The sequence below is a fragment of the Monomorium pharaonis genome, chromosome 10, assembly GCF_013373865.1.
Source record: "Monomorium pharaonis isolate MP-MQ-018 chromosome 10, ASM1337386v2, whole genome shotgun sequence".
In the NCBI taxonomy this organism is placed as follows: domain Eukaryota; kingdom Metazoa; phylum Arthropoda; class Insecta; order Hymenoptera; family Formicidae; genus Monomorium; species Monomorium pharaonis.
Genome location: NC_050476.1, coordinates 20,415,261 through 20,442,694, shown reverse-complemented (window position 1 = coordinate 20,442,694; position 27,434 = coordinate 20,415,261). Strand labels below are relative to the sequence as shown.

At 35.3% G+C, this 27,434-nt stretch overlaps 1 protein-coding gene across 1 annotated transcript in view; it reads right to left on the bottom strand.

The window, feature by feature from the left end:
* LOC105827748 (collagen alpha-1(IV) chain) overlaps positions 1-27,434 on the bottom strand; it is a 58,026-nt gene that overhangs the window by 4,200 nt on the left and 26,392 nt on the right. The window contains exons 3-20 of the mRNA XM_028193675.2: positions 11,625-11,669; positions 10,960-11,181; positions 10,217-10,279; positions 6,286-6,528; positions 5,915-6,076; positions 5,481-5,607; positions 5,019-5,168; positions 4,751-4,927; positions 4,380-4,544; positions 3,933-4,282; positions 3,407-3,656; positions 2,917-3,110; positions 2,563-2,769; positions 2,323-2,428; positions 1,512-2,056; positions 910-1,108; positions 468-667; positions 298-397 (exon numbers count right to left, since the gene is read on the bottom strand). Of these exons, the coding sequence (XP_028049476.1) occupies positions 298-397; positions 468-667; positions 910-1,108; positions 1,512-2,056; positions 2,323-2,428; positions 2,563-2,769; positions 2,917-3,110; positions 3,407-3,656; positions 3,933-4,282; positions 4,380-4,544; positions 4,751-4,927; positions 5,019-5,168; positions 5,481-5,607; positions 5,915-6,076; positions 6,286-6,528; positions 10,217-10,279; positions 10,960-11,181; positions 11,625-11,669 (3,505 nt within the window). The remainder of the gene's footprint in view (positions 1-297; positions 398-467; positions 668-909; positions 1,109-1,511; positions 2,057-2,322; positions 2,429-2,562; positions 2,770-2,916; positions 3,111-3,406; positions 3,657-3,932; positions 4,283-4,379; positions 4,545-4,750; positions 4,928-5,018; positions 5,169-5,480; positions 5,608-5,914; positions 6,077-6,285; positions 6,529-10,216; positions 10,280-10,959; positions 11,182-11,624; positions 11,670-27,434) is intronic.

The window sequence follows — 27,434 nt, the reverse complement described above, 5'->3', positions numbered from 1 at the left end:
AATATTAAGTTTGAGATAATTTAAACTGAAAAGAAAAAAGATAGTATGTAGATTGACAAAATTAAATTAGAATTTTAATGCATGATATTAATTTTCTTAAATTATGAAAAAACTTAGAAAAATTAATCGTAGTTCTCTTAATTTTAATTAAATTAATTTCTTACATATCGAATAAAGATTAAATATTTTAAATATTAAAAAAATAAACTACGTAATTTGAAAATTACAAGTAATGTCAATTTGTTTAGAATATACGAATTTGCAAAACATATCTCATATTGACTATTTATATATTACCTGGAGCTCCGCGAGGTCCTTGATCACCTGGCACGCCAGGGAAACCAGGTAAACCAGGAAAACCAACAGAACCCGGATATCCTCTGTCTCCAATTTGACCCTATAATAAACGAATAAGTAATTCCTTTCGAAATAGAAGAATTAAAATATCCAATTCAGATGTCATTTACCTTAAGACCAGGCATACCACTATATCCTGGTTCACCTGATTGTCCTTTCACACCAGGGAAACCATCGTGGCCGCGATTACCAATATCACCCTTCTGCGCGAATGCATAAGATGGTAAACCAGGTTCACCTACATGACCTTTCGATCCGGGAGCACCCATAATACCTGGGACTCCTCTCACACCCGGCTCACCCGGCATTCCTGATGTAAATTGTAATTATTTGTAACTTGTTAGTGAAATACAAATGCAGTATTTATCTTCATTCATTATATATATTAAATGCATTTATATTAAATGTAATTATATTAAACATAAATAAATAAATAAATAAATAAATATATACATATATATAGACTGACAAAAAAATTATACAATTAGAAAACAAAATTATTAAGACTTGTAATTAAATTAATCAATAAAGATAGATAATTTTTATATTTACCTGGTCTGCCTATTATACCCGGATCACCGCTGAGACCGGGTTTTCCTTTCACACCGTCAAAGCCAGGTGGTCCAAATGGGCCCCTTTCACCTTTCGCACCATGTCTACCGGATATTCCAGGTGACCCTGGTCTTCCTGGAAAGCCTTGCTCGCCTCGTTCACCTTTTAATCCATCAGGACCCATATCACCAATTTCTCCCTATAAAGTTAAACATATTCTGTTTGTTTTTAACGTTTTTTTGCAAATTTTTTGTTATTTATATAACAGAGTATAAAAGATAAATTTTATGTTTTTTAAATATAAATTTTAAACTAAAATTAGAATTGTACAATTTAAGCACTTAATAATAATTAATACAAATATCTTTTCGTAAACATAAGATATAATACATAACTATAAGAATATTTAATTATAAATTCTTACTTATTTTTATATAAAAACATTACATATTTTAAGGATTTTTTAGATTTTATTATAATTATTGAATAAGAAAAAAATGAGAAAAAAAAGATGTGTGTTGTTACATATTTTGTCTTCTGTACATATTAAAAAAAGAATATGTTTTAAGAATAACTTTCTGGTAAAAAGAAGATGAACTTACTTTTGGCCCTGGGATACCATTATATCCGTCGAAACCAGGTTCACCTTTCTGTCCTTGCAAGCCATTGAAACCATCAGTGGCTAATCCTGGTTCTCCCGGTAAACCTGGTCGTCCATCGAATCCAGTTAAACCAGGTGGCCCAACTTCTCCCATAAAACCAGGTTCACCCACGTCACCTTGGGGACCGCTGAAGGAGTTTTCGCCAGGGATTCCCGCTAATCCTTCAAGACCAGTGTTACCCCTGATGCCTTTTAATCCAAGCGGTCCTGTCACTCCTGGTAAACCGGGAATTCCAGCGTCTCCCACCTCTCCTTTAGGACCGACTGCTCCTTCTATACCGTCGAAACCGGGCCAACCGCGTGGTCCCGGATCACCGGTTTCGCCGACATCTCCCTTTTCTCCTGGAGTACCCGGTTGACCTTGTATACCGTGCATCCCTTGATATCCTTGAGGTCCCACGTCACCGTCATCACCACGTCGTCCGATAAAGCCGATTTCTCCTTTCAAGCCCTTCATTCCATCAAAACCGGAAGGACCATCAGGACCTAAAAATAGATTTACATTAATTTTTTTTCTTATTTTTAAGACAAAGAATAAAACTTGTTTATATTATCAATGCTGCAATAGAAATAATTCATCGAAAACAGTCGAATCATTCTACAAAAATAATAAATTTAGTACAGTAATGCATTAAAAAAAAATTCGCGATATTTGATCTAATTCATCATTCAGTCTTATTTAATTTAATTGTATCTCTTTATGAATAACTTGTTTAAGAATGTTAGAAGCATTATTAATCTTTGATACTTACCAGGGGAACCGACGTCTCCGATTCTTCCAGACATTCCAGGCTGGCCAGGTATTCCCGGGAATCCACGATCTCCTTGTATACTGTCTCCATGTTGACCTTTGGCTCCCTAAATTCACCAAGTTAATTGTTTTAATATAAATTATTTGTAGGTATTTTATAAAAATAATTTTTGCAAATGATAATTAAAAATGATAATTAAGTTAAAGCAATTTTTATAAAAATCCGTAAATAAGAATATACTTGAAGTCCAGACAATCCCTCGTAACCAGGCGCTCCCTTAGCACCCTTGGCACCCTTTGAACCATCCCCTCCTGTTCGGCCAGGCAATCCTTGTGGACCATGATCACCGATGTCACCCTTCGGACCATACCATCCTCGTTCTCCAATCTCACCATATGTTAAATTCGTTCCCGGATCTCCTCGTTCGCCTTTGTTACCAATGCGACCCTGCAATAAGTAATCTCACGAATTATTTCTTATACGCGATTAATAAAACTTTAAACGACTAATAAAATAATTAAAATTAATTTTTATTTATGTATATTTAATTAAACTGTTAAGACAGAAATTACTCACGCGATTCAATTCACTTACCGGAAACCCTACTGGTCCCTGTGGCCCAGGTGAGCCTGATGTGCCTCGAGGACCCTGGTCTCCTGGCATTCCGGGATATCCTTTCAAACCGATAGAACCTTGAAGCGAAATTCCTGGAGAACCGGGCTCACCAGGTAAACCTGATAAACCTTCATCACCAGGATGTCCTTGGAGACCTTTGAAACCAGATTCACCTACGAGAATATCGAAAATATTTTATATGGTTATACAAATTATAAAATGCTTATTAAGAATTAAATTTATTTACTTATGAAAACGTTACATGTATAGTAATTATTTAATAATTATAAATATAAATTATAATCTGTACAATAATAATTACATGTATGATAATATTATTTATACAATTTTCAGACAAATTTTTAAAATGATTAATAATCAACTGTAAATAATTGAAATTTAAATATTATATTTTATATCAGATTTTCGATTTTTTTTAATATTTAAGAAATTTTTAAGTTTGACGCACCGGGAGCTCCTCTGGCACCTTTATAGCCTTTGTTGCCCCTGCTCTCTGCAGTGTATTCTGCGGAGTCACCAGGTTCTCCTTTGTTACCCTTATCTCCTTGAATTCCCTTGATTCCCGATTCTCCCGGATATCCTGGATCTCCGCGTAAGAACTCGATTGGTATTGTGGCATCTTCACCTTTTTCGCCAGGAATGCCATCCCATCCTGGCAAACCATCTCTTCCCGGCAATCCAGGGGAACCATGTTCACCCTAAAGATTGAAGATTAAATGCATAATTAAAAAATCTTTTAATTAACTAAATCATTATATTCTACAAAATGAGACAAATCTTATTGTGTAAAAATAATTTTAATATATACATATATTTTAATATATACATATATATAACTAAAAAAAATTTTTAATTATAAATTAAAATTTAAAAATATTCAAATTATTTATTTAAAACTATTTTAAAACAATCTAATAATACAAAATTTAATAATACAAAAACAATTTAATTATACAAGTAAAAGAGAAAAGTACTTTTTCTCCTTTTGGTCCTGGTACACCTGTATCACCGATGGGTCCCGGTTGTCCACGCGGACCTCTGATTCCTTCGGGGCCAGGTAAGCCTTTCTCGCCTAAATCACCAGGTGGACCCACAAACTTTTCACCTGGTGGAAGGAATATTCTTCCCGATTCTCCTTTAGGTCCTTGAACTCCCGCAATACCGGATCTTCCGCTATCGCCTTGAAGTCCCGCCGGGCCTTGCAAACCTCGCTTTCCTTGTATTCCTTTGAATCCGCGTGGTCCGGGTAGACCAGGAAATCCTGAAGCTCCAGGATATCCGTCCAAACCAGATTCACCACGTTCTCCTTTTTCACCGGGTAATCCTGTACAATAATTAAAATGAAATAAATATTTTAATTCATTTCTCAAATGTCTCATTTAAACAAGCGTTCTTTATTATAAATTGTAATTAATGTTTACCTGGAGCACATACGCCACAATCATCTCCTCGAAAACCTTTGGTACCTTTGGGACCAGGAAACCCAGGCCAACCATCAGGTCCAGAGATGCCAGGTTTTCCAGGGAGACCTCGTTCTCCGGTTGGTCCACGAATTCTTATTCCTTTTCCAGGAAAACCTTTCTCTCCTGTTCAATTATATTTATTCGTGATTAATAAAAAACTTTATAGATAAAATTATTAGAGTAATATTATAGACTTAATAATAATAAAAAAACAAAGCGTTATATCATATTCGTGTATCATATTCATTCTTTAAAATTTTTAATATAAGTTTAACAACTGTAGAATTTTTTCCTAATAGCTTTTTGATTAATACAAATTTTAAATTTACCTGGAGGACCAGGATCACCGCGTTCACCGGGTGGGCCTGATAATCCTGGAAGACCTAGATTCCCGTCTGGTCCTGGTGGTCCAGTTATCGTTACTCCCGGGAATCCTTTGGCTCCCATAGTTCCAGGTAAACCGGGCAATCCGGAATGTCCTTGCGGCCCCATAGGCCCTGGTAAGCCTAGAATAATTTATAAATAGAAAATTATTATTTATATTAGTTATAAAATAATTATTGACGTAAAAGAGTAAAATGTATGCAATAAATGTACCATCATCTCCTTGTTCTCCTTTTATGGACGAGCCTTTTGCTCCCGATAGACCAGGGATACCCGGTGGTCCTGGTGGTCCTGGTGGTCCTATGAAGCCGACCTTTCCGGGCAGACCCGGTGTTCCTGATTCACCAGGTTCACCAGGAGGGCCTGTGGAAAAAACAAAAAAGATTTAACATTTTTTAAATCTTTAAATAGATGCTATTAATTTTCAATGGTTTTATTTTTCATATTATGTATGTAATATTAATTATTCATTTTTTAAAGATACATTAGTAATTGTCTTTTAATAATATATCTCTTTAGTGATATAGATAATAATAAATATTCAAATATCTTTGTGAAAGAAAAAAAAATATATTGTTATATATATTATAAATATATTATAAATATATATTATATGTAATAATAATAAATATACATTGTAAAAAAAGAGAAAATTCTAAATGCGTAAAAACTGACCAAGATCTCCTTGAATTCCAATATTTCCGGCAATAATCTCATCAAGTTCTGGAATGTATTGTCCAGGTTCACCCTCAGCTCCTTGTTTACCAGGTGGACCACGATTTCCTTCTTCTCCTGACTCTCCCTTTGTAACAATGTTAAATAGTGCGATATATCTAATACTATCAATTTTTCAAATATTTATTCGATTTAATTTTGATAAAAATATTACCGTGCGTATTGCAATTAAATAACAATCAATAATAAAACATCATGGCGTATAAAGTCAATAAAAAAATGTCTTTTAAGTGAATTTTACAATTGCAATAAAACTCGATTATCGAATTATTGAACAAAAATGGAAAAGATATTTAGCAAAAATTAATAAGAAGATTTGATCTATCAGAACTGACTTATTTTCAAATATATATCATAAATATTATATTATTTACATCGTTTCCATCCGAACCAGGCAGTCCAGCAAATCCTGGAGCTCCTTTCTCTCCTTTCTCACCAGCAGGGCCTGGCGGGCCCGTGACACCTTGCTTACCTCTTGGTCCATCATCACCTTGCTCACCTTTTACACCTTTAATACCTAAGAAACCTGGTCGACCCTAAATAATAATTGCATTCTATTAAAATATTTAATTAACATATTTTTGCGTGAAAAATAATTATATAAGTATATTTAATTTATGTCACATTATTTTTGATTGTTTATAAAAGTATTTTTAAAAGTATAAAATCTTTTATAGAATACAATTTATACTATTTTGAATCTATTAAAATAATTTTATAATTGTATTCGATACAACATAATTACCAGCGGACCCTTGGCGCCCATCTCTCCCTTGCGACCTCGATCGCCATAAAAGCCTTTCATACCCTTTGGCCCCTGTGGTCCCTTTACGGCCGTCGAATTTTCTGGCTTCTTATATTCGACCACCTTGCCCGGTGGTCCAGGCTCTCCCCTATCTCCCTGTTCACCAAGCTGACCTTTCACACCGTACACGGTGTCACCACGATCACCTTGCAAACCTGGCAAGCCAGGAGGACCCGGCGCACCCTAGGAGAACAGTCATCTCAATTTTGTTTTATCGCTTAATCAATTCAATTTATTAATTCGCCTTATTAATATGTATATTATATAATCCAAGTTTATTTTATGAATTTATCTTTAATAAATATTATTAATGTTATTACTTCATAAAAGTTATATTTCACTCTTTATCTGTTAAAGAATACATATCAAATGTATCTATGTTTACGTAAATCAAGTTCTGCCTTTCTCCTGCATTAGTGTTCCGTACGCCGACATGTTTGAAATTCCCAGTTTCTCGTTCAGCTAATCAAGCCTAAGCTCGTCAAGAGACTTGTCGTCGAGCGATCATGCACGATACCCCCGAGACACCCGGTATACCTTGATGTAGTTCTATCTATATGTTGCGTACGCATTACGCTGAAGTTATATCTAGCGTGGCAGAGCGTAAGTGCATGTATTATGAGTCCATTATAATGCTAATTTAAGTGCACGTACCGGTCCATCCTTGTTTATTTTTACTTTGAGCGAAATAGAGCTACTAGGCGGACTTTACGAGGGACTCTTTCAATTGATAAAACATCACATTTTCCTATTACTAGTATGACAGTTGATTAAATATGCGTAGGGAAACATTTTAATTATAATATTATCACGCGACAAGATTGAAATGCCATTTTATGCCAGACTCAACCATTTCCTCTTAATTGCTACATAGAAATTTTCAGTAATAATTTTTATCGTTAAATTGTTTCAAATTTATACATTATTTTAAAATTTATTCTGCGATATTAAAATTATTGATCTTGTAATTATATTCAAAGCATTGTAATTAGTAGTGGCAATTATTTACTTAATAAAGTTTTTTACTTATATTATAACAATAATGTAAATAAAATTCTATTGGAAGCTCTGTTGGAATCAATAATATAAGTCTGAAAAATGTGTGCCATCATACGACAAACGAAAAACTGGAAATTAAAATTAAAATTAAAATTAATTGGAAATGTTCTTGATTTTTCTTGAAAAAAAATGAAAATATTTATTAACATACAATTTATTAAATTAAATGTCCATTCATTCTCAATTTATATGAGAGAATAGGTGCTGATTCGAAGTTCTTCTCATCGCTATTAAAAAATTTCATGCAATTGTGCAGCGCGCGCAATTAACGCATTATTGTCAATGAGGGAACCGGTTTTCGGTAGCCGATTGTGTCTTCCTTAATGGCGCGAGCAGAGCCGATTTTTGTGGCCGATTTTTGCCGGGGATTAACAAGAACGAGAGTCTGAACACGTTGGGTTTCTCGGAAGCTGTTCGGTCGCCGTTGGGTAAAATCTTCCCTTCGTCATCTCGCGCGAAGAGACGGAGCTCTTGTGCTATCAGCGACAGTCGTGTCAGCAGATAGCAGCTGACGACAGACGCGACGCTTCAGATTTCAACGTTTCGTATTTAGCGATTAAGTACGAAGTCCTCGTTACGCTAAATTTTAATACTTTCTTTCCTTTATTCTCTTCGCGCGTTGTGGTGTCGTCCTCGATCTGGCACGATTGCAGAAATTATTTCGCAAAATCGCTACGAAGAGACAGCTTCTTCTCTGCAGTACACCTCGGTAAAAAATATATTAAGAAGAAAGATAAAAGGACAATGTGTGCATATATAAAATACATAAAATTGATACGTTATGCATACAGTAATCTTTTTCTAAAATAAAATAACTGATACGTAAAATTATAATTTTCTTCTCATATATGATGAAAAGATAGATTCTTTCTAAAGTACGTGCCTCGGTAAAAAAAATATTAAAAAGAAAAATAAATTTTTAATAAAAAAGGATATACGCGAAATTATAACGCGTTACACGCAAAATAATTGTTTCTAAAACAGATAGATTGATACGCAAATTATAATGAAGAGGTAGCTTCTTTCCCGTAATGCTGCGGTAAAAAAAATATTAAGAAGTAATTAAAAAAAAGTAAACTTTTCGTAAAAAAATGATGTGTATAACGCGAAATCGACGCGTTACACGTTAAATAATTTTCTATAAAAAAACGAAAGAAAATCGATGCACGAATTAACCGATGAGATGAAGACACTTTTCCTTTGAGTAATTTGTTACACATCGAGACATCTCTTAGGAGAGCCATGAATCTTCTGCGAGAGAAGAAGAGTTTATCGCTCCGCTCGCTAATTAGTTGCGTCAAGTAAATTACAAACAACGAACAGGAGAAGAAAGCTTCACTTCCTACGCGAAAGTAGCTGATAAGTAGCGGGCTGTATCGCTAGCAAGCTACACGTGCTGGGAAACGTTAAACCTTTCTCCCTTCTAGTGAAAAGGGTTTTCCTTGTGCCTTGGGGAATACGTGTAACATCGCCCACGTAATTCAACCTTACCGAGCGTAACTCGGAATACTGCGGATACAAGTGGCGCAGATAACTTTCGAGTGGCCATCGCGTCTAACTCTATGCGCTTTAAGAATCTCGTAAAGTTCCGCCGTCCGCTTTATACGAACCGAAATACTTGCGGCATACGTTACATTTCCATATCGTGCGCACCTCGTATCGCAGCGCAGCCTGTAATTTAAGAGAAACGACCTATTCTTTTTAGATTGCGAACCCGCCATCCGTTTCCCTCCTTTGGTCGAAGGTGTGTCTCTGCACTTCTAATTTAATTAACTTTGTTTCTGACTTAAAAAGCTTTACTTCTTCACACTTCAGTGTGCATTTAGTATGTACAGCGTTGCGGAAAAATTGAAATAGATCCAATAGAAATATTTATTTAAAGAATGCATCAATAAACAATATTATTTGGAAAAAAATTTCGCGTAAAAATATATAAAAGTAAATACAAAATAGTAAAAATAAAATAGCAAATGTAAAACAATTTAAATAACTATTTCTATTATTTTTTTTTACTTTAACTTTTTCTTCAACGCTTTTCTCCTGCATTTCACAATCTTTTAACATGATGTATTTCTTAAAAAAAATTTAATTTGCTTTATCTCAGAGATTATTCTCAGTTATCTAAAATAAAAGAAAATAATACGAAGAAGCTTACTAGCGGCAAGTACGACTGATAATTAAAATTCTTAATTTTTTACTCTTGTTGCTCTCACTTTTTTCTAACTACCTAGAGAAATTTTTTTAATATCCACTCTGCATTGTCGAGACACACAAGAATTTCTTGTTTTTCGGAGCGTTTATTTCAACCGATATCGCCCATTTCCATCTAGAGGAACGTGGATTCGCGTTCGGAGGTGACTTTTAACTCGGCGCAGCGTGTAAGAGGATTCCTCGGAGCGGTGCTTATCGCGCGATATCGCGACGCACGCGGAATTCTTTTGGATTCTTTCCGCTTTTTTTCCCTCCGCTCTTTACTCGGTACCCTGTTACATATTGCTGGGGGACACTTTCGGCCGGCGAACGATATTTCATGCGAGCAGGTGGCAAAAAGAAACGAAAGCCGTCCCGAGAGTCGGACTCTCGAGCTCGTCTCCTTCTTCTTCTTCTTCTTCGTTTTCCTCCTTCTCCTTTTTCTCATCCTCCGCCATTTCTTCCTCTACCTCCTTTTTTTTTCACTGTATCGGCTCTTCGGGGACCTACCTAAACGCTCGCGTGAGGGTTCACCGGCCCTCGAGAGTCGGCACCGATCGACCGGTGTTACGGTACTTTAAACAACCATAGAATATACAAGCGCGCTTCTGTTATTACTTACAAAGTCGCCCGTGTCTCCTGGATAACCCATGTCGCCGGGGAACCCGCGAGGTCCTTGATAACCCTAAAACACACGATCGCGTCTTAGGACGATTATGATTGTTACGAGTGGCTCTAACCGCAGAATTAATTCGCGATAGTTTCAAAAGAAATAATTAAAACATATATTTATATGTAAAATAAACATTAATTAAAAAGGAAAAAAATATATACACTCCGCCTTCTCATTATATTATAAATAATGTAACACCATGAAGAGATCGATTTCAGTTTTAATTGTTCAATTTTGATCAATTTTCAATCAAGTATTGTACGTTAATGTGTATATATATTTTTTTTTTATTAAGAATGTATTTTATAAAAAACGTAATTCATATTAAATTTAATTGATAAAACATACAAAAAAATTTATGAATTCAAGTAAATTAAGTAGTATGTGCTAATAAATACGATATACACTATTAATAATTCGAGATACAATTACGAGTCGACGATAACAAAGAATAATTGTGCCATAAATATGTAAAAACATACGCGACAATATAACTGTTGATATAATTTAAGTTAATTTAATTTAAAAATATAGAGTAAATTTTCTTCGGTAAATTGACCATGTAAAAGGAAATAAAATTCGATATTCAGATATTAAAATTTCTTAGCAGCATAACCATCGTTAATATAATTTTAAATGTTTAAGCTAGAATAGTAATGTATTATATTCCACGTTGAATGTAGAATTCTTACCTCTAGTCCATCGATTCCGGGATTCCCGCGAATTCCTTTGGAGCCGACCGAATTTATACCTCCATCGCCAGGCTCTCCCGAAAAGCCATAATCGCCCGTAGGTCCTGGTAAACCACGAGGCCCGAAAACTCCGGGTATACCCGGTGCACCAGCGCGACCGTCAGTTCCGTTGCATCCGTCCAATCCATCTGGACCCACCACACCAGGCAGGCCAGGATTACCCTAAGGAACAGTCGCTCTGAATAATTTTGTTGCATAATACGAATAAAATATAGGCTAAACAAGACTAAATTTAGTTTGGAAATTCACTTAAATTTAACTCAGAAATGTAAGAAGCTTATCTACAGTATAATATTATTTCTTTCTTATAGTTAAAAAAAAAAACTAAAAAATATGGCAAAGGAATTATTAAATTAAGATCCCCCTTTACATATTGTTCTGATTATTAGATTGTGTGTCAGAAAAATTTGTCTGTTTTTTTATTTTAGAAGAATAATTGAAATTTATTGTCTATGTTGACTAAAATTTATTGCATACGAGATAATGTAATGTAGAAGTAAGAAAGTCTAGCATTGTGCAATATTATAACACTAAAAAGAAATAAAGGATAGAACTCTAATTTTGATTTATTTTTCGGAAGGCAATAAAGCAGCTAATATACGTACTGAAAGTCCTGGGGCTCCCACAAACCCTCGTATACCGTCATCGCCCTAAACAGAAAAGATAGAAAATAATGTACAATTTCTTACGATTTCCAACAACTTTTCAACAAATGAATGCAGATGTATTGCTGGTATCGTACTTGGAATCATCAGCATTAATTATTAATTAATAATTAGTAATTAACATTAGCATAATTTTATGTTAAAGTACAAAGTTAACTCGAGCGTATTCAATTATCCAGTCACTTTAATCTGACTTATTATACTTTGTGTGTTAAATTTAAACCTGCATTTTAGAGAATCCAATTGCAAGAAATAAAAGAACGTCTCATTGACTCTAAGTTACTTTATACAACATAATAATACTATTTTATGTGAATATTTACGCGCAGTTTTTTAACTAAAATGATCAGATTACTCGAGCGCCTTTGCGATCAATCTCTATTATTTCCGCACTCAATTCCAATTAACTTGATCATCGCCGCATTCAAGTGCATACATTCTGTAACGAGCAACATTTATTGCAATTGCAGATGTGATTATGTTGTATCCTTGATTCCCGTGGAAGGTCGTCGGTGTCGCGATGACGTATCCTGAAAAAAGCGTGAGTGCACAAGTGCATACACGCGTGTGCAGAAATAAGTGCATCGGCGTCCAACCGCGCTCAATTCGGATTGGTTAAAGAGCGGCGGTGCAACCACGTACACACATCTCGGCAGGCACGTTCCCGCTTAATTAACGATGCGCCAGGGCATTTTCTCTTCATCGTTCACACAATCCGGGCGTGCATTTCTCTCCTCGTAATATCCAACAAGAACATCCCTCACACCAGAGATGCGTTTGTGAAATTTTCACACAGAAAAAATTTTCGAACGTTTATTGTTACTTATATTACCTGTCTTGTATTTATAGTATTTCTTTCGAAACACAACAATAACATGAATCAAACGTAATTAGTTGTACGAGGTAATAATTGAATTGATATTAAAAAATATAAGTTATTTTTAAGAAACGAGACATAAAAAATACAAAAAATATATATACGTAAATCAAAAGATAAATAAAATTTGTCTAATTTGAGTTAATACAAACAATTTCTTAAAAAACTAGAAGTTGGTTAAGAAAACAAAACTTGTATCCTTGACTATTAAAAAAAAGTACTAGGATATTTCTGCTAATTCTCGCGAGAGATACGCTTGTAGTGGGCGCTAAACAAGTAGATTTTACAGCTTTCCGTTGGCTTTTATGTGTCGTTTTATGCTGCGTATTTGCATTGAATACTCACGCGAATGTTGTGTGCGGTTGCAGCATCGTTATTTGTCACCTTTGAGTTTTAGTATGTTTATTGCATTCGTCGAAAGTGAGTTTAAAAATTTACGCGAATCTTTCTACAAAAGATGCCATGGTATTCGTCACCAGTGTTCGGTACTTTCGATGATTCATATGGAGAAAGCATAGTCCAAAAAATTTGATATGCTTTGTGCGAGATAGAAAATAACATTTTAACATTTGACAACTTTGTACTTAGTTCATTATTCCAATGGGTAATTGTAAAATGTACTATGTAAAGATGTACTTTATTTTAAACGTTAACATTGCTTTTATCATGCAAGATACAATGTAGCGACGAGTAATATAAATTCTTGGAAAGGGAAATAATAAATCCGAAAAAATGAATGAAACGGAATGAACTTTATTTTCGATTACTGTGACAGATTTAGATTATTACGTTAGAATTTGCGTGCATGATAATTTTTGCGTACGATAATTTACGAATGTTATGCAGATTACGTTTATAAAAATACGCGATTATGTGTTGTAATTTAATTCGCGTCACGTTTTAATGACATAATTTTCTTGTCATTTCTTAGAACCCTTCCCGGCGCCGACATCTTTCTATGTTTTGCTTTTTAAAAGTTTATCGTCGGGCAGACATTGCTTATCGCTATTAAGCGTGTGGAATATTCTCATATCAGTTATTCAATTTAAGTAACAACAAAATAAGATGTTTCTTACAATTGCAGACAGTATAACTAGCTAGGAATTATATGTAAAGTTATATAAAGTTCACAAATTTATATAAATTATATTCATAAGAATATATATTATGAATTAGCCTTATAATCAAGTTTAGTTGCATATATACTAAATGTCTAAAAAGTTACAGTTTTCTTTTATAAGCATTTTATGGCTAGTTAATGGAATTGTGTAAAGTTGATAAATAAAGGATTATTTTAAAGAATGTACTTTAAAGAACGTTTTAATATATGTTTAATACATGTTTTAAAAATATAAATGTATCCAATATGTATAGTATTGATCGAAAAATTAAGACATATTGTATCATGCGGACAAATAGAATTGTAAACGTGTTAAAATGTAGCGATAATGTTTTGCTACCATGCAGTACGAAATTTTTTGATCTGGTGGGACGCCAATGCGCTTATCATGCATAAACGTCTACGCATAAATGCGTATTATATGCGTAACTTGCGTTAAAACGGGTATCGTTATCGGTTGACCTTTTACATAAGATATAAGAAACGTGTCTGATTATAACAGCCGAATAAGGATTAGCAATTAAAAAGTTGTGCGGCTTTTTTGCGATATCAAAAGCTATATTATAAGAGTAACAATTTTGAATGTGGAAAACAATCCGGACAAAATATCATGGCAATGTAACAATAAAGTAAAATGTGTTTAACATGGATGTTCTTTCATGTAGTTATTTTGTAAAAATAAATGAGTTACGGATTATGTAACATGCAATTAGCTCGAACGAAAGATTGGGGCGTGCACGGGGAAAATCTCGTTCTGTCGTACAGTGAAAACTTCATGAAAAAATCTATTGTCGATAATATATTCATAAGTCAATATCACGGTATTGAGGGACGAGCATTTTTCATGGCGGTGGACGGGAGATGCCATTTATGGGCATGCTCGATACAAAATTGACACAGGATGCCTTTTAAAGGTTGATTGGGTAGCTGTTGCCTGGTGCGAACGAAAGGGGAAACTTACTATGACATGGTCGAATCAGACATTGTATCTGTAAATGGGATGCAACGGGATGCTCAGATGTTCTCTCTCTCTCTTTCTTTGGAAGGAAGAAGTTGCCACATACTTCATGAGATTGACATGTCATCCAATGTAGTAATCAAAGTTCTAGAAGCGCAGATTGTGAGAACACTTTTGTTTGTAAATTATACTCTATGTATAAAGGCGATTCTATTACACAAAGTTAGATTACAATTTCAACATACTAGAATATTACAAAGAAAGATGTAAAAGTGTGCGCGCGAGAGAGAAACAAAGAGAGAAAGAGAAAGAGAAACGATATACATGTTTATATATGTTTTATTAAAATAATAAGATGTTTTATTTTAAATATATATTTTTCTTATTGCACTTAACTGCAAAATCGAAGCATCATTTATTCTGGCCAGCCGAAAAAGAGACAAATTAAAAAAAAACTTGTAACTTGTAACTTTGATATAACTTCTAAATACGGTTTACAATTTTCCAAAGCGTATATCTTTATATATTTAATTTGTGTATTCGTTGAGTGTTGTGAGATTTTTTTTCGAGTTATTTAATATGAAGCAAAAAATACCATTTTTGCTTTCGCATATTGTAAACTGCATTTATATGCGATTTTTAATTCACATCATGAAATGTCACGAAGTTCGTAAAAAATTTCGAGATTTGATGCATTTCTATTTGTATTTGTAAAGTCAGTAAATTGTTTATTGAAATAACGATCTAAAAAGAAACAGAAATTTCAAGCTATAAAGTATTAAAAAAAATTTGGTTATAATCATTTTTGACGAAATTACACTCTGTTGAAATATGTCTATTTTACGAGGACAGAATAGGTAGTGCTTTAACTAATAAATTATGTAGCAGCTGTAATACACTCAATTTACTATTGTGTAATTTATTAATCTTACAATTTGTTTTACAAATAAATTATTAACGATATAATTAGATTTACTTTTGCCCACTTAAATTTACATTAAAAAAATGTATTAATAAATTTTTATTATACAAATTTCATTATCAAAGTTTATATATTTTACTTTTTGGATTAAAGTTTAAATTAGCTTGGATTAATTTCACCATTAAATTATTGTGAAAGTTATTTCGATTATTTCGGAGGTCGAATCTCTTGAGCACCGTGCACCGATGAGATAAAGCTGAATGCGAAAGGAGGCCAGGAGAAGGAAGAGGAGATGGAGGAACGGATACCGCGTCACGGGAGACGTGCTAGAATATATACTGCAGAAATTTTGAGGAGGAAGGATAGGCAGAGAGAGCGAAAGAAAGAGAGAGAGAGAGAGAGAGAGAGAACGGATATCTGAATATGAGATCACACGGACATCCGGTTTTCGAGAATGAGCTGGGTTCATAGACTTGTCAATGGGAAGTGCATTATCAGCCGCGCGTGTTGCCTCCCCATCCTCCCTTTTCCAGCTCTCAACATCCAGCTTTTGTGTGTCTTGCTTGATCTCTGACAGTTTCGTCGGAGAGACCTGATTTTTTAACGAACGCGAAAGTTCCGGAAAGTAGGTCGCAAAGATTAACTTAGAGAGCCTGTCACATGAAAAAGGAGGGAAGCAGCTGCTGTATCATAATTTTACTTATTAAAAGCGTACCAAGTAAAATATATGATTTTTTTTTAAATTTTGTTTCATTTTATTAATTGCTTCATTTTATTAATTGGAATGGATTTCTCAGAGAATTAATCACGACAATTTATTTGAACGATAAACTGGAAACTTCAAATGAAGAGAGATTTCGAAATAATTGGAAGAATTATCTTGTGTAGTGTGTCCCAGAAACTTTAGAGGCAAATACTTTAGATAATCTCGAATATAAATTTGTATAAAAAGTATTCGGTACAGCTTTTATATTTGCTTTTATTGTGTGTTACTAACATATTAAATAGATATTTATTAATATTAGAATCCTGAAATAGTTGGATTATTTCATATTATATGGAGCATTTCTGAATTTTTATGGTAAATACTTAAAAAAATCGACTACAAATTTATTAAAAATAAAAAATATTTAATATGCTCTTATCGTATTCAATATCGTATTCAAGATACAACTAATATATCATAAAAAGTTATATTATTGATACTAGAAGCGCACAAAAAATAATTCTAATAGAAAAAGATTCATCTTATACAAATACTTTCTTGAAAATCGATGCGTTTATCAAGCAATTTTGTGCGGAAATAATTTCCTAAGGCATAAGCTGGTGATACAATCCGATGCTGGCTCGATGACAGACCGGAAGTGCGTTTCACCCCCGCATTTTGCGATATCAAGGAGCGGCAAGGGACGCGTAGGACTACAACGCGTGTATCCGTTTTGTGCTCATTATCAATGCACGGTGTTTCTTATCAATGCGTGAAATGCACCGGCGACGAATTTACAATGAATAGGACACGAAACCGGCAAAAATTATGCTGATCTACAGCATTATTTCGCGATGATTCTTCAAGAAATGCTTAAGGATGGTTGCGCTCTTGAAATCTGAATGTAAATATTGTACGTTAGAATATAAATTCTAGTATAAGAAATCAATTGTTAATGTTAAAGTATTTCATAAAATTTTACATAAAATGTGAAAATTTTGCAATTTTAAAGAGCAAAACAAACTCTGTGATGGACATCCTTATTAATTTTTTAAACCTTATAAACAAAAGATAATTATAATTAAATGAAAAATACTTCTCGTGAAGTTTGCACGAGAAGCACTTCGTTTGAACGTATATCGATTACAATAATGAACGCTTCGTACGGGGATTATAAAAGCTTAATTTTTAAATATCTTGAAAACTTCATGCTACGTAGTTTCAGGCTACTTTACACTTTACGAAGAAAACCCTCCAGTTAAGATACCGTAAACTGGAGAGAGGAACTTTTTATTGTCAACTTCTCAAAGAGTTTGTACTGCAAAACGCGTGATGGAGAGCGAACAGCATCATTACAGCTATCGCATGTTCCACGTAACATTAACTATATATGCGCAAAAACACGAGCAGTAGATATTCGTTACTCGCGAAATGAAATTTTCAAGAACAAAAAAAAAAAGAAGGAAATTCGACCGTAATGCGTTTCTCCACCAGGGAGATGCGCCGTGTATTTTTGTACGGGATGTTGAATCGAATTTATCGCCGGTAAATTGTTGCAACCATCTCCGGCGCGGTGTCGAGGGACGGTGCGTCAGTTTAGCACGTAAGCAGCCACGGCACCGAGAAGAAGAGGTCCACGGTCCGCCGAGGCTGTGTGCGGCGCGGCGTCGTGGCCGGAGAGATTTCTTTTATCGGCGCTTAGATACCCTACTTTTCCGGACGTGGCAAAACAAAACCAGGGTCCACGCGCGCCACAAGCGATTCCCGTTCGCGTCCTCTCTTTCGTCGCGTGGGCGTGCGGCCGGCCCCTGACCTCCTCTCTCTCCCTCCATCCCCCTCCGTTGAAATTTTCTTTGCTCTTTCGCTCTTTCATCTATCTCGCGCACACCTCCCCCCGACACCCCTCCCGCCTTTCCTCCCTCTCTGCCTTTGACCCGTCATCGCTGCTCGTTTTAATTAGAACGGTGCCAGATCGCTTGTTTTAACGGGCTTTTGGGGGGCTTTGGGGTGGGCGGTTGAATATTCTCGGGGACGGTTTTAGACGCCGGGAAAGAGAGAGAAAGAGAGAGGGAATGTGAAAATGAAAGTGTGGCGCGCGCTCTAAAATTGCCACTCTAAAAGCTCGCGGGTCTCCGCGCCTGATAGGGCCCGGTCACGCGATCATTGTGCCTTCTGGCTCGTCGCTGTGTTTTAACAATCTGTCCGCTCAACCTCCCAACGGAGGATCAATGTCCCCTTTAATTTTTGAGAAGGCGCGAACGAGAAAAGCGAGCCTCTAGAGTTTACACATGCACTTCCCTCTTCCGATTTTGCACAATCAGAGCAACAGAATCTAAAGTGTAAAATTCAGCAGTGAAACGGTAGACTATAAGCGATTAGGTATTATTTTTTAATATTTCCAAGAATTTTTTCGGGCTGAGAATACTACATAAAATTATATAAGTTTGATCCTTTTTAAAGTAAACTTTTTAGACTTTTTGATTCATCGTTTTTCTCTTTTCGTTTCCACGTTAGAGAGAAAAGTTAAAAAGAAGAGACCCTATGAATCATTTCTTTCACTTGATAGAGATAGAAGAGGATGGGAATTTAGGTAAAATGATTGATTCGTAATTTGCTTTTCAAAAGGGATGCAGAATGTATTTAAAAGCGGGAAGAAGCTACGGTGGTTAAAAACTTATCAGTTTTACACTGACGGCGGGAGAAAGCAGTAAGAAATTTCAGACGTAATCTAACAATTCTCTCGTCTCTGCACTTAAAGGAAATGTCAGATAGCACCTGGCGGACGCAGGCACACCAAAGACATCTATAATCGATCACACGGATGCATCGCCGAGGAAAAGACCTTCCGTCAATGGAGGAGATTGGTTAAATCCACCTCGGCTTAGAGAGAACGGTCGGATGCTGCGGCCGCAACGCTGGAAGCCCGTCTTCAAGCGCGTCAATTTGTGTCAATCCCGGACAACGAGACGATGACGGAGACGGGGGCCTCGATCGGCCGTGCTCGCGGCCACTCGCACGTGGGTATGCACGTAATATCTGGGTAATCGTTACGTAGATAGGGATCAATGCCAAAGCAGCGAGGAACGCGCGAGAGATGCCAGCAATTTATCATTAACGCCCACGTCTGGAAGCCACGTCGGGCCGAATCGTTAACCCGTAGCGGGCAGAAATTGTGCCATTCCCACTACACTCCTTGCGGTAATTTCGAGAGCGAGGTCTGGTGCAACGTGTGTGCGTGCGCGTGTGTTTGTGTGTCGGAGGAGAGCCGAGCGAGCTTCCTCGACGGCCGGCCAGAAAGGACCATGACGTCAGTTCGGTCCCGTCGTTGTCGTTTTACGAGTGACACCGTATAAGCCGCCGGCGCAAGGGAACCGATGCCCCCGTCGTAAATTTCGGCCGGCGTTAAATTTGCACGACGACGCTGCGCGCTGTACGTGCAACACTTTGAATTCATGTCCGCCAATTGAGTCCAAATCGCGGATAAAACGAAGTTGGCCCGAGCCATTCAAGTTGTACGATAAACTTGTATACAGGCTGTTTCCTGTAATTCGACCTGTAATTTAGAGAACATTGACTCTTTTTCTATTGCATATTTTTATCAACCTCCCCCTACCAATATTAATAAAAACAAACAAACTTATCATACGGGATATATTAATCTTAAGATGAGCTTACAGTCGATTATTTATATGTGATTTATTATATGTTTATTAACAAAAACATGCCATCTCATTAAAAAAAAATGTATCTAATAAATCTCGAAATTGTGTAAAATGATAAACATAAAAAATACTGTCTATTATAATATTCGCCCCTTTGAAACAAACAATTTTTTCCTTTATTATCTTTTATGTCATTAAGAATAAATATTCTAAATGATTATTCTGTACATAGGAACAACAAATTTTAAGTAATGTGTTGTAATTAATTTGTTTAATCAAAAAGACACTAATTTTGTTCAAAAATTGTATATGATGATGCGATAATTGCAAGGTATATGGATTCATCTAATTCAATTTACTATAAAATTATGTAAGTTTTAAGAAATACATTATAATTGAAACTGAAGAAATTTAAAATGAAGGAGCTGATGCCACAAAGAGAGCCACGAGGAAAAAAAAGTGAATTTAAGAAAGACTTCGACATCTCTTGGATTTATTTTGTTTATGTAGCTGAAGCTAGCAGCCAAAGGCAGCAGCCAAACGCCGAGCAGCCAAAGCCGAATGTCATATAGGCGTTTCCAGGGGACACCATTCAATCAAACGTTAAAAATTCCCTAGTTATGAGATTTTCATTAGCGATCGTTATTAATTGTTTAGTGGTTTTGTAAATTGTTAATTATGTTAGTCAGATAAATACAAGGAACGCTGTCTTCAAATTTCTACGAAAATATTTTTTGAAATGTAAAACGACATAATTGACCGTATATAAAAAATTTTTATGAAAATGCACTTTTGCAAAACATAGTTGATTACAAGAATAATGCAGCAATTTTTTTTGTAAAGTACATCACCGCTTTTTGCCGCACCCAGAGCCGACGACGAGGACGTAGCGACTTCACGGCTCCAAACGATAAAAATTAATTTAAAAATTATTTATAACAATTAAGAAAATGCACGTCCTCCCGTGAATGATCGATCAGTCGATTGTGCGTTACGGAAAGATATTTCCAGCCAAATTTGGAGGAAATCGTACATTGCGTTTTGGCGTGAGGAGCAAAAAACGTTAAAAATTAATTTTTTGAATATTTATAACAATTAGAAAAATGCACGTCCTCTCGCAAATGATCAATCAGTCGATTGTACGTTACGGAAGGATATTTCCAACCAAATTTGGAGGAAATCGTACATTGCGTTTAGACGTGAGGCGCAAAAAACGATGAAAATTAATTTTTTAAATATTTATAACAATTAGGGAAATGCATGTCCTCTCGCGAATGATCGATTAGTCAATTGTACGTTACGGAAAGATATTTCCAGCCAAATTTGGAGGAAATCGTACATTGCGTTTAGGCGTGAGGCGCAAGAAACGATAAAAATTAATTTTTTAAATGTTTATAACAATTAGGAATATGCACGTCCTCTGGCGAATGATTGATCAATCGATTGTACGTTAAGGAAAGATATTACCAATTAAATTTGAAGGAAATTGTACATTGCGTTTAGACGTAAATCGCATAAAACAATAAAAATTAGATTTTTAAATATTTATAACAATTAGGAAAATGCACGTGCTCTCGCGAATGATTGATCAGTCGATTGTACGTTACGGAAAAATATTTCCAGCCAAATTTGGAGGAAATCGTACATTGCGTTTGAGCGTGAATCGCATAAAACGATAAAAATTAGATTTTTAAATATTTATAACAATTAGGAAAATGCATGTGCTCTCGCGAATGATTGATCAGTCGATTGTACGTTACGGAAAGATATTTCCAGCCAAATTTGGAGGAAATCGTACATTGCGTTTGAGCGTGAATCGCATAAAACGATAAAAATTAGATTTTTAAATATTTATAACAATTAGGAAAATGCACGTGCTCTCGCGAATGATTGATCAGTCGATTGTACGTTACGGAAAGATATTTCCAGCCAAATTTGGAGGAAATCGTACATTGCGTTTAGGCGTGAGGCGCAAGAAACGATAAAAATTAATTTTTTAAATGTTTATAACAGGAAAACGATAAAAATTAGTTAAAAAAATTTATAACAATTGGTAAATTACAAGTCTTGTCGCAAATAATCGATTATGTATTATAATGACTAAACGCTATGCAAATTTTTCAAAATTTGTTAAAAATCTCATAACCAGGGAATTTTTAACGTTTGATTGAATGGTGTCCCCTGGAAACGCGTATATGACGTTCGGCCCTGGCCGCTGGACGTTTGGTTGCTGCCTTTGGCTGCTAGCTTCAGCCACATATTTTGCTTCTACTAAACTAAAAGGGATCGTGATGTCACTTCGTATCTGTTCGTTTCAGGTTAACTGTAATGTAAACTGGCCAATGCGAAACACGCGTTATGCTATAAATTAGTGGTTTTCTCGAGAATTGAATAAACTTGCGTCTAAACGCGTTGTTTTAACGCATGTTTCAGTATGCGTCGTTCAATTACATAACATCAACGAAGATGACGGAATATTTTAATTTACTGCAAGTTATCGTCAATGTTACTGCTCTCTGTGATAATTTTAAAGAGCACAATATAGAAACTAGAGATTTCTGTTTAAAATTATTAAAATTCACTCTTATAAATATTAGAGGTAAGTAACTTTCTTAAATAAAATATTTTTGAAAGAATATCGATGCAAGAAAATTCCAAGTTATAAATAATGAAAAACAAATTTATTTTGATTCATAATAAAACCTTAAGCTTTATTTAATCTTAAATAGACTTTTTATTTATTAAAAAAATATCTCAATTAAGTCTGATTTACGTAAACATTCGGGCAAATATAGTTTTAAATTTGTGCTAAGAAAACAGGTTGTTAACTCTCTGAAGAATTTGTAGAAGTTTGTAAAAGTCTCTCTCTTTCTCTTGCTAAGAGAGTTTAGAGTTAAGATACAATCACCACTCTCGAGCTCGTCCCAGGGAAACTCTTCACCGAAACTCCCTGATCGCACGTACGATCTCGAACTGCAATCTCCTTAAACCTACGGGGATTCCCTTCTAATCCCCGAGTCCATCAATGTCCTCGTCTTACGACAAAGTGGCTTAAGGAGAAGGAGTAGATCCCGGTGTAGGCGAGGGGGCATTAAAAATCTCGGGAGGTCTGATAAATCCAAAGATGCCGGGAAAAGGGAAAGAGAAGAGGAACGATGCTTTCCCTTTTTTTTGTTTCTTTGAAATTCGCGAGGATCCCATAAATCAACTCGACAGCAACCGATGCAGCGACTGCAGCTCGACAGTACGAGAAATCGTACCGGTGCATGCGACTGCCTGTCTCTTCTCTCTGGCCGCACGGAAAGGGCCGTGACGTCATTTTCCTTTCCAGAGGCGAGAGAGACTACGCCTGATGTAATCCGCGCGTACGTACACACCAAGGCGCGAAAAAAGGAGTAACGAGGAAGTAGCAGAGAGAAGACTTGCTGCGGTAGGAAGAGGAGAAAGAGGAGGAGGAGGAGGAGGAAAGAAGAAGAAGAAGAAGATGAAGGGGTGAACGCGTTCCCAAATCGACGGCCGTTCATTACGGCGACAGAATGTGTAATTCGTCATGCTCCGCGCCTTTTAAATGGCCTCTCTCGCATTGCCAGGCGATAAGCCTAGGCTCTTCGCTCTCTCTTCCTTTTTTGCGGACTCTTCACGTCGATCCAATTCCTACTGTTTTTACGAACCATTGATCTTTATGTTTCTTACCGAATCGCAAACCTTGGCACACGAACGAAGAGATAAGTGTCTGTAATTTGCAAATTTCTTAATTTCCTATTAAAAAGATATATATGTAAAGCGTATACGAATCCCTAGCGCTGCTTTCTATTCACAAGTCTTCGAAATCAGCAGTTTATTTTTCGAGTCTTTTTAAGTCTTCCCGTGCGTAAGCAATCTCTAAATTAGGGGCGTGGTTTATTGAAACGTATATAATTTGTATCTTTTCGTGACTCTTACGACGAATACAATTACACGCTTCATCGATCAAAGATGCAAGACGTTACTGACACGCACCGTGGCCGAACGATCGATGTAATACAATTAGCAAGTGATGCACGCCGCAAATGAGACACGCAGCGCGCCGCTGTAATTGGCGAATTGTGGCACACGTGGTAACACGATGCGACGGTCCCTGGTAATAACCAGACTTTTCGATCTTGCATCATTCTGATTTATATCGGAGGTAGCACTTCCCGTCTGCGTCGATCGAAAGTTTTTCCGAAAGTGGCTTGTAGTTCGTGACGTATTACCAAAACGACGTGGTTATTGACGTTATTTTTCTTAGAACTTCTTCTTCAATTCCAGTTAGACGATTATGAAATATACGCCTACGATCCACGATAGTAAGTGAATCGCGTTGGAGGGTCTAGTATTAGCATTTCTTTGTGAAGACTCTTAGTCAAACTTTGAAACGATCAACAGAACGAATTTTAAAACGATAAATATGAAAATGCGGCGTTTTGTCTTCAATAACAAACGCAATAATGTTTTATTAAGAATTAAAAATATCTCAAATAAAATTCTTGAATTCTTAATATAGATATTTTATATTCTTATAAGAAAAAAAATTTTACTTTTGATCGATCAAATTAAATACCCTCCACAACACAGTTTACTTATTTCCCACACAAACAGTTTACTTATTTCCGAAAGGTCTTGCGAGCATTTATCATCATTAATTAGTAAAGTGAATATGTAAGCAATTATAAAGGATATGCGTGTGCACGTGTAAGATGTCAAATTATAATTGTCATGTAAAGCATTTAATTTAAACTTTCAGAAGATTGACGCGATCCTATTTCACAGTTCGCACGCGAATGAATAATTTGCACGATTAATAAGCACGAGATGTGTCGACCGCGTTTGTGTCGTACGTGCACCAACACTTTCATCATACCGCGCGTAGCTGTAATATTTTATTTATTCCTGACATTTCGGTAATTGCGACGCCAAATTGCTCTACACCCCTCGTAACAACGCGATAGTAATACGGTTCCGCATTTTAATTTTATTATTTTAACGAAATATAATTTTTTGCTATCATAATTCGCAAAGTCGGTAGTGTTTATTTGTTTCTTGCAATTGTTATTTCTTTCATATCAGTTATAATTATAGCTATAAATTATTGAATGTGATACAATATGCAAAAATGCATGCATATTTCTTTCAAATTGTTTTGTTTTTTGCGCAAATTAAAAAGTTGTTTTCAAATAAACAAAAAAATAATCAACAAGTGCAATAAATAAAATAATTAATTATGACATGTAATTATTATTAAAGCAAATAATAAATCTTATCAGTTTGAATGATATACAGGACGAATCTATAAATATAATATATTTAGATATATTTAAAATATTTTATATCTATTGTTAAAGAAAAACAAATTTAGCAGTTATTTTTGCGACGCTAATGCTGACTAAAAACGATTGATTAAGAATGAAGAAAACAAGTTAAAAATAGAAAAGATATATAAAATGACTCTTACATTAAAACAAAGATCATATAACTTATATATTTAAATTTATATTTAAAATACTATAAGAGTATTTAATTTAATTTTCTAATAAAAAAAAAATTAAAAGATAAGGAAGACAGACAGATATATCAATATTCTCCCAATTGTTTTCGAAACTCACAATTGATTTTGAAGCAGAATCTAGGATTTCTAATTAAAATTCTAATTTTACGTTAATTAAAAGCTTAAATTGAACTTTAAATTAATTTCGTTCCTGAATTACATGAATACGATTTTAACATTCTACTGCAAAATTACTGCAAAACTGTTGTTTGAGTCAGTTAAAAGTACGTATCTCGCAGCTTTGAAATTTTATAACAAATTAATCCGATCAAATGCGGATTAATTGGACGATAAATATTTCTGCGTAAGTGTAATCTAGAAATAATCTAGAAACGTAAGCACGTCCTCGAATTTAGGACATCACGGTCGTCGACGATCTGCGTGGCGTTTTAAAAAGCGGCAGATCCACCCCCGTCGCGTCCCGTGTCATATCATATCATATCGTGCAGTGTCGCTCATCGATGCCGGTCGACAAATTGCGAAACAGCGGATTCGCGGGCTTTGTGTAACAGCGCGTCGTCGGGTAGTGCGGGCGGGCGTCGTGGGTGTCCGTCCGCCCGTAAATTCCTCTCTCGTGTTCGCGATCTTCCCTCATCCACCGCATTTGGAAGCGTTCTGTTTCTGGTCGGTGACGCCACGGCGTTTCTTTCCGCCTTCTCGTTCTTTTTTTTCGCCCGTTTCTTTCTTCCTCCCTCGTCCCGTTCGTTCGGAGCACATGTCGCGCGGCGAACAATCGCGTTCGAATGGAGAATCGAGAATGCGACGAATACGTCTGCCGTCCTCATCAGCGTTTCCTCTTTTTTTTTTTTCCAACCCTTTCGCTCACGGCGACCCAATTATGCAGACGCTTCTTTTTTCTTTCATCTCTCTAATGGTCGTACAGGTAGTTTCGCAGATAGTTCAATACTGTCGTTCCGATTCACGAGTTTAAGTAATTTAACATTTTGTGATTTCTGAACGAAGTAATAAGTGGAATGCTGGGTAATGTAATCGCGATTCATAGAAAATTTAAATAAACGCTCTTTTATTAATTGGCACAATAAAAATTGGATTCTCCAAGTAATTTGGTGCAAGGATTTTTTTGTACTTTCTATATGTAATTAATCAATTATATATATATAGAATCCTTTCATGCGAAAATGAAAGACTGTCAGTATATCTCTAAAATTAACCATATTATTTTATTAGAATTGTTAGCAACGATTAACGCAAACAAACTTTAATTAAAACGCGAAACACTCGCCTGTAAAAAACCTAATTATCGTTGTAATTGGTTTAACTGGCAGTCGCATGTGCATACATATGTATGCAAAATATGTAGAATTATGACACTAAAAGTATATACGGTAATTTTTGTAAATTAATTAATGTCCAAACATTGTGCACTGCTGCAGATGTTTCATGCATATGAATTCGCATTGTGTCAAAAATATCTCACATCAAGTTAATAATAATCTTTTTTGGGGGGGCAAATATCTCCCTTATATTTTTAAAAGGTTTTAAAAATATCAAGGTATATCTTGATTGAAAAAGCGAGTTTCGAGAAACGGTTTTGCGTAATGGTTTATTTAAACCTTGTAACATGGAAATGTAAAATTGGGTCTTATGTCAACACTTTCAGCAAATAGCTTCAAGTTTCATATCGCAAATTAAAACTGCACTTTTTAAAATTTAACCAGTGCTGGATTTGTGTTATTCCGCGTCCACGTATCAGGTGACTAACTACTTTATATATCTTGCTCCAATAATTTATAAATCCTGAAGAATCATGTAAATTATATTCTCGAAATAATAAGACTATATTTTGTATCTTAATATTATTCTTGGGATATGAGAGTATATCTGAAATTGAGAAAATTCTTTTCGCTCTCCTAAGCTGAGAATACTATATTTTCGGAACAAAAAGAAGAAAAAAAAGTAGAATCTATTTTTAGTAATA